The following is a 7,603-nucleotide window of genomic DNA, read 5'->3' on the forward strand; positions in this document are numbered from 1 at the left end:
GTTCAAGGTTAGCCTTTCTCAATCAAATAGCAATACTAAGTGAGTTTTGGTGTTCAAAAGGATTAAAGTACATTGATACTTGATTTTTTTTGAGTTTGGTGATTATATAAGTGAAACAAAAAATGAAAAAAAAAGTTTTAGTCTAAATGCTTGCACCTAGACTTGAACTCGGACCAAGCGGTTCTAAATGCGACGCTCTACCAATTTCTCACGCAATAGCACTCGACATTTTTTGGAACGAAAATTACTTATCCGCATTTTTTAATAGAGAGCAAAATGGTAAAATAAATGACTTTTCAATATTTAATAGGAAATTCAATGCAAAATATTGGTTTGTTGCATTTTCATAATCAAATTGGAAGCATTTCATAATAAGGTCATACCTAATTTTAGTTCATAATTATTTCAACACTAATAGCGACTTGATTCTTTATGTTATTAATGAATAATGATTTTACACTGCATTCACAAGAAATATCAATATTGAGCTCAACAAAAAATATTACAAAATTAAACAGCATGAACAAAAAAAATAATAATAACTAAACAACTGAAAACATATACAACAAATAAAAAGTAAAATAAAAAAGAATTAGAAAAAGAAGAAAAAATACACTCCAGGTGAAATACCGTATGTATATAGCCAATATATAATAAATTTACAGGAAAAATAAAAACACTTTCAGATACCAAAACAAAAAGAAAAAGAAGAAAAAAATACACTCTAGGCTAAATACCGTACGTATATAGCCAATAAATAACGCTTTATTTACAAGAAAAATTAAAAAAACTTTCGGATGCCAAAACAAAAAGAAAAAAAAGAAAAAAGAAAATGAGTACACCCTAGGCCCACCATATGCATGCACAATAAGTAAACAAAAAGAAAAAGAAGAAAAAAGGAAATACACCCTGAGCCCACCGTATGCATACACAATAAGTGAACAAAAAAAAAAAAAAAAAAAAAAAAAAAAAGAAATACACCCTAGGTCTACCTTATGTATACACAATACAGCTAATGTAAAAATAATGATAATAAAAAGATACATTAAAAAAATGAAAAAGAGCATGGGAAACATAACCCATGATTAGCCTATATGAGAGAGAGTCTCATTTTCTCAGGAAGGGCAGTGATGTAAAAGCACATCACAATAAAATATTAAAAAGCAAAGATTCCCCAAGATTCCCTATGAAATGACTAATATACCCCCCATTTTTGACAGTTTTGCCCAAAAGTGGTTTTACCAAAAAGATTTTTCCTTTAAATTCTTAGCCTAACTATTAATATATATTCCTAACAATTTTAGGGTGAGAGAACTGTTATGAAACATTGTTCGAATGACTAAATTATAAAAGGGTAAATTTGGAATATAGATTTTTAATTATCTAAACAAGTTTGGTTACAAAAATTAAAATAAGGGAGGTTAGTGCAAATATCTAAACCACAAGGGAACTAAGTGTTATCAAGACAAACTTGGAGGGAGGTCTTTGAAATTATTCCATAAATTTATTATTAAAAAATAAAATTTTAATAATACTACACGCCAACTGTATAAAAATGAGGTTTGTAATGTTTAGTATTTTTTTAGAAAAATGGAGATAGTTGAGTGATATTCTAGTACCAAATGAAACAAAAGTGATATTATGAGATAATTGTCAAAATATGGCTGTAACAATTCTTCTTATTTTAATCATCATAAATGTAAAATGTTAAAACTTGACTTATATACCCTTATTATTTTACTCTACCACACATGATTCTCTTTTTATATTATGTTAATATTAAAATGATAAAGAACTAAAGATACACACGAAGCAGATTGACTTTGTCTTTCTTCGTACAGTTTCATTTAATTGATCTAATAAATCTTTTTCGAAAAATTCCTCTAACATACAAAACTTAAATCTCTTAGTTTTCTCTGCTCAAGTTGTTGGAAGCCTTTTTTCCGTCCTTGGTGTAAGCCAATACTTTGGCTGGTTTAAAAGTAGAATCATAACTATATACATTAGGATCTTTCAGGCTCTAACCTATGCATAATGCTCCCGGCTTGGCCGCTTTTGTCCTGAATTTTTGAGTTAAATGCCTTGTTTTTTTAATTCATCATGATACAAGCAAATCTATCAAATTTAAACAAGTCTTAAATTTGGCAACGTGACAAAAAAGAAGAAAAGATTTTGGCTACTAATTAGATCTGAACTACGAATGAGAATTTATACACCCATTCTTGTGACGATTACAAAGTAAGAATATGTGTCTGAGGAAGAAGGAGACAAAGTTGTGGATTGTGGGTGAAGAAGATGAAGCAACAGTTTTTTTTTTTTTTTGAACGCGCCTACACTTTTTTAATTTGAGTATTGACGATTTAAACATTTGTTTAAAAAGAGAGTATATTAGAGGGTACACAAGTCAAGTTTTAAATTTTTACATTTGTGATAATTAAAATAAAAGAATTGTTACAGAAAATTCAAAATAAGGTAGGAAAGTGTAATCTCATAAACCATAAGGGAGGTGAGTGTGATGAAGCGATATCTGAGGGGAGGTCTTTGAAATTATCTTATATTTTTTTTTTGGAAATACCTATGCTTTAAACTACATGCTCTTAATCTTGACTAGTTCGTGGTCTACATGAACGATATTTGTACGTAATTCTTTGAGATCTTTTAGCTATGCAACTTAATTTGAATTACAAATAAATAAAACTAGTGTTTAAATTTTTTTTTTTTTTTGAGCCAACAACGTTTTACAAATAATTTTTTTTTTGTCTTTGTAGCAATTTTCATCTCGCACTATATAAAGAGCTAATTCCTCCCACAAAAATGCAAATCACACAAACGAATTTGGTTCCAAAATATGGGAACACCAACAAATTTGGGGCAGTGGCCTCTTCTTGTTTATGTGTTTTCTTTTTGTTTAATTATAACTAGTGCAACTGTTGAGTATAAGTCTTACTTTCATCCTTATGGATCCATAACATATAACAAACCACCACCTCCTTCATCTCCTCCATTTTTACCACCACCTTCTCCTCCACCATCATATTATTATAGGTTTCGACCATCACGTCATAAAAATAAATCACCACCACCACCATCTCCACCACCACCTTCTCCATCACCACCTCCACCAAAGTCTTCTCGTCCGCTTCGTAACGTTAAATCACCACCACCTCCACCAAAGTCTTCTCGTCCGCCTCGTAACGTTAAATCACCACCACCTCCACCAAAGTCTTCTCGTCCACCTCGCAACATTAAATCACCACCACCTCCACTGAAGTCTTCTCGTCCACCTCATAACATTAAATCACCACCACCTCTACCCAAGTCTTCTCGTCCACCTCATAACATTGAATCACCCCCACCCCCACCGAAGTTTTCTCGTCCAGCTCGAAACATTAAATCACCACCACCTCCTTCACCATCTCCACCACCACCTCTACCAAAGTCTTCTCGTCCACCTCGTAGCAATAAATCGCCATCACCTCCTCCACATTATCACAAATCTTCACCACCACCTCCACTGAAGTCTTCTCATCCACCTCGCACTATTAAAACACCACCACCTCCACCGAAGTCCTCTCGTCCACCTCGTAACATTAAATCTCCACCACCACCTCCACCTCTATCTTCTTATCCGCCTCATAATAATAAATCACCACCACCCCCTTCACCATTACCACCACCTCCTCCTTATTATCACAAATATTCACCACCACCTTCTCAAACTCCACCATCATCATCATCAATAATTTCTCCTCCTCCATTACATTACGATAAGCCACCACCATCTCTATCTCCATCACCATTGTTATCCCCATCTGTATCGTTACTTTTATCTCCATTGCAATCACCATCTCCATCTTCACCACCATCCCCATCTTTATCTCCATCACCATCACTATCATTATCTCCATTTCTATCACCACCTTTATCTCCATCAAAATCTCCATCTCCAGCATCATCACCATCTCCATCTCTATCACAACCTCCATCTCCATTACAATCTCCATTTTCGCCTCTATCTCCCATGACACCTCCATCTCCATCTCTATCACCATCTCCATCTCAAACTCAATCTCCATCATATTCTCTGTCTCCATCGCCACCGCCTCCTCCATCTATATATATATTGCAACCATCTCCATCACCATCTCCATCTCTATCACAACCTCCATAGCCATCTCCTTCTATATCTACCATGACACCTCCATCTCAATCACCATTACCGTCACCATCATCATCACTAACACCATCTCTTTCTCCATCTCCATCTCCATCTCAAACTCAATCTCCATCATTTTCTCTATCTCCATCACCATCGCCGTATGTATCTCTTTTCCCACCTCTATCTCCAATGCAATCTCCAACTTCTCGTCTATCTCCCATGACATCTTACTCTCCTTCTCCATTTCCATCACCATCATCATCACTATCACCATCACCATCACCATCTCCATCTCCATCGCAAACTCAAAATCCATCATTTTTTGTATCTCCATCGCCATCGCCTTCTCAATCTCCTTTGTCACCTCCATCACCATCTCCATCTATGTTGCAACCTTTATCTCCATCACAATCTCTATCTCTATCACAACCTCCATCCCCATTTAAATCTCCATCTCCTTCTCTATATACCATAACAGCTCCATCTCCCTCTTCATCACCATCATCATTGTCATCACAATCACCATCTCCATCTCCATCACAAACTCAATCTCCCTCGTTTTCTCTATCTCCATCGACATCGCCTCCTCTATTTCCTTTTCCACATCCATCTACACTTCCATCTCCATATATATTGCAACCTTCATCTCTATCACCATCTCCATCTCTATCACAACCTCAATATCCATCTCCTCCTCTATCTACCATGACACCTCAATCTCAATCACCATCACCATCACCATCATCATCACTAACACCATCTCTTTCTCCATCTCAAACTCAATCTCCATCATTTTCTCTATCTCCATCACCATCACCTTCTCTATCTCTTTTCCCACCTCCATCTCCATTGCAATCTCTAGCTTCTCCTCTATCTTCCATGACATCTCACTCTCCATCTCCGTCGCAAATTCAAACATCGCCATCGCCATCGCCTTCTCAATCTCCTTTGTCACCTCCATCGCCATCTCCATCTATATTGCAACCTTTATCTCCATCAAAATCTCCATCTCTATCACAGCCTCCATCTGCATTTCAATCTCCATCTCCTCCCCTATCTACCATGACACCTCCATCTCCATCACCATCACCATCATTATTGTCATCACAATCACCATCTCAATCTTCGTCACAAACTCAATCTCCATCATTTTCTCTATCTCCATCACGATCGTCTTCTTTATCACCCTCGCCACCTCCATCACAATCACAAACTCCATCTTCTTCTCTATCTCCATCGCCATTGCCATCTCCATCATTAATTCCGTCTCCATCTCCACCACCTCTTGGTGTCCCCACCTCCTCCATACCGTGACATGTCTCCACCTCCACTATTACTATCTCCACTACCTCCTCACCGCAGTAAGCCTCCTCCACCTTCTATAAGGCCCCCACCTCCTCCTTACCAAAACAAGTCTCCACTTCTACCTTTACCATCTCCACCACCTCTTTACCATAATAAGTCTCCTCCAGCTCTAGAAAGGCCACCACCTCCTCCATATCGCAACAAGTCTCCACCACCTCCTTACCATATTAAGTCTCCTCCACCTCCGGTAAGGACCCCACCTCCTCCATACCGCAACAAGTCTCCATCTCCACCACCTCCTTACCGCAATAAGTCTCCTCCACCTCCGGTAAGGCCCCCTCCTCCTTCATACCACAACAAGTCTCCACCTCCACTATTTCCACCACCTCTTTTCCGTAATACGTATCCTCCATCTCCTCCTGTAAAGTCCCGACCTCCTCCATACTACAACAAGTTTCCACCCCCACCTTCACCATCTCCACCACCTCCTTACTATAATAAGTCTCCTCCACCTCCTATAAAGTCTCCACCTCCTCCATCTAAATTCCATTTTCCTCCATTTCTACATATACCACCATTATTTCCACGTGTACCATCACCTCATACCTATTATAAGTCTCCTCCACCTCTAGCGAAGTCCCCACGTCGTCCACCTATATTTCATCTTCCACATCTACCACCATTATTTGCACGTGTACCATCCCCTCATACTTATTATAAGTCTTCTCCAGCTCCGGTGAAGTCCCCACGTCGCCCACCTATTTTTCATCTTCCGCCGTTTCCACATCTACCGCCATTATTTCCATATAAACCATCACCTCGTACCTTTTATAAGTCTCCTCCACCTCCGGTAAAGTCCCCACGTCGTCCACCTGTATTTCATCTTCCGTGGTTTCCACATCTACAACCATTATTTCCACATGTATCATCACCTCATACCTATTATAAGTCTCCACCTCCAGTAAAGTCCCCACATCGTCCATCTAAATTTCATCTTCCACCATTTCAGCATCTACCATAGCCCTGTCATCCATACCCATTGAAGTCTCATGGTTATTACGATACATCGCCTCATCTTCCGTTGCACTAACAGATCAAGTTTTATAATAATTGCAAGATGTTGCAACCCAGCCAATTGGAAGTGCACGATCAATTAGTGGTTCTCTTTCGAGAGATTTGCTTATTGAGGTTGTATTGGTTTTTCCTTTTATTAATAACTTAGTATATTCTAAACAATAAGGATCACAAGAAAATCATTTCTATTATTGGTAGTTTTGATACTCATGTGTATTTTCCTTTTCTATGCTAAATAAGTGAATTTCTATGAAATATTTAGTGTTATTTATTTTCTAAACTTAGTATTCTGTCAATTCGATTTATCTTACACTATGTGACTGGACATAGAATTAGAATTGGTAATCTAATTGGTATATTTATTAGTAGTACAAGAATAAGTTATTAAAGCTTTAGTTAAAAAGTTAGTCTGAAAGAGAAAAATACTCGATTATTATTGAAATTTCAACGTCTTCAAAAATTTCTACCACTTAAATGATTAATGGTTAATCTAATTCATCTGATTAGTTTCCAGATGATCTATATAATAATATTTGGTTTGGCCAACGAATCAGGCATGTACTAGAATTAACTCCATTTTATATTTTGACCTTTGTTATTTCTCTTTTCACCATGTAGATCAATAGCGCATTCCAGTGAAACTCTTTAATTCTGGTCTTAAAACGCAAACTTTGTCATCTTCACACATTGACATAACTATAATTATGTAAGGGGTGAATCAATCACGAACATTCTAATTTTTTTTTTTTTTGATCTTTTACATTTAAAAATTATTAAATTTTGAAATATATTTTTCACTCTTAATCTTTTCTCAGTATCTTACAATTTTTTTGATTTTGCCATTGTGGCTCCCAATATGCAGAAGATTTCGATAAGGGATCTACAATTTCTCAGCAATGATATTCATATAAGCTCATGCACATAAGATTCTAGTCGATGAAAAGGCCACAGGCTTTATTGAAGATAAAGTTAAAAATTGAATGACTAAATTGAGAGTAGCAATCAAAGCTCGAAAGTTAGGGAAATCATCTGAGGGTGAAAGGTTGTGCTAAGATCCACTCGAGT

At 36.8% G+C, this 7,603-nt stretch overlaps 4 protein-coding genes across 4 annotated transcripts; all 4 read left to right on the forward strand.

The window, feature by feature from the left end:
- Nucleotides 1-2,794: 2,794 nt before the first annotated feature.
- Nucleotides 2,795-4,171, forward strand: LOC132032370 (extensin-2-like). Its single transcript, XM_059421978.1, has one exon. It carries the CDS (start codon nt 2,849-2,851, stop codon nt 4,169-4,171), a length of 1,323 nt encoding a protein of 440 aa, XP_059277961.1. The 5' UTR covers nt 2,795-2,848.
- Nucleotides 4,172-4,192: 21 nt separating this feature from the next.
- On the forward strand, nt 4,193-4,825 carry LOC132034582 (uncharacterized; the record flags this gene model as incomplete). Its single annotated transcript, XM_059424977.1, has 1 exon — nt 4,193-4,825. A coding segment is annotated over exon 1 (633 nt), but the record flags the coding sequence as incomplete, so codon positions are not given.
- On the forward strand, nt 4,800-5,682 carry LOC132032372 (uncharacterized). The gene has a single exon (XM_059421981.1). It carries the CDS (start codon nt 4,865-4,867, stop codon nt 5,471-5,473), a length of 609 nt encoding a protein of 202 aa, XP_059277964.1. The 5' UTR covers nt 4,800-4,864; the 3' UTR covers nt 5,474-5,682.
- On the forward strand, nt 5,475-6,818 carry LOC132032371 (extensin-3-like). Its single transcript, XM_059421980.1, has one exon. The coding sequence runs from the start codon at nt 5,475-5,477 to the stop codon at nt 6,483-6,485; it is 1,011 nt and encodes a 336-aa protein (XP_059277963.1). The 3' UTR covers nt 6,486-6,818.
- Nucleotides 6,819-7,603: the final 785 nt, after the last annotated feature.

The sequence above is a fragment of the Lycium ferocissimum genome, chromosome 10 (genome assembly GCF_029784015.1).
Source record: "Lycium ferocissimum isolate CSIRO_LF1 chromosome 10, AGI_CSIRO_Lferr_CH_V1, whole genome shotgun sequence".
NCBI lineage: Eukaryota > Viridiplantae > Streptophyta > Magnoliopsida > Solanales > Solanaceae > Lycium > Lycium ferocissimum.

Bases quoted from the DNA above. Each gene is read 5' to 3' on its own strand.
- LOC132032371 (XM_059421980.1), top strand. From the start codon at position 5,475: ATGTCTCCACCTCCACTATTACTATCTCCACTACCTCCTCACCGCAGT.
- LOC132032370 (XM_059421978.1), top strand. From the start codon at position 2,849: ATGGGAACACCAACAAATTTGGGGCAGTGGCCTCTTCTTGTTTATGTG.
- LOC132032372 (XM_059421981.1), top strand. From the start codon at position 4,865: ATGACACCTCAATCTCAATCACCATCACCATCACCATCATCATCACTA.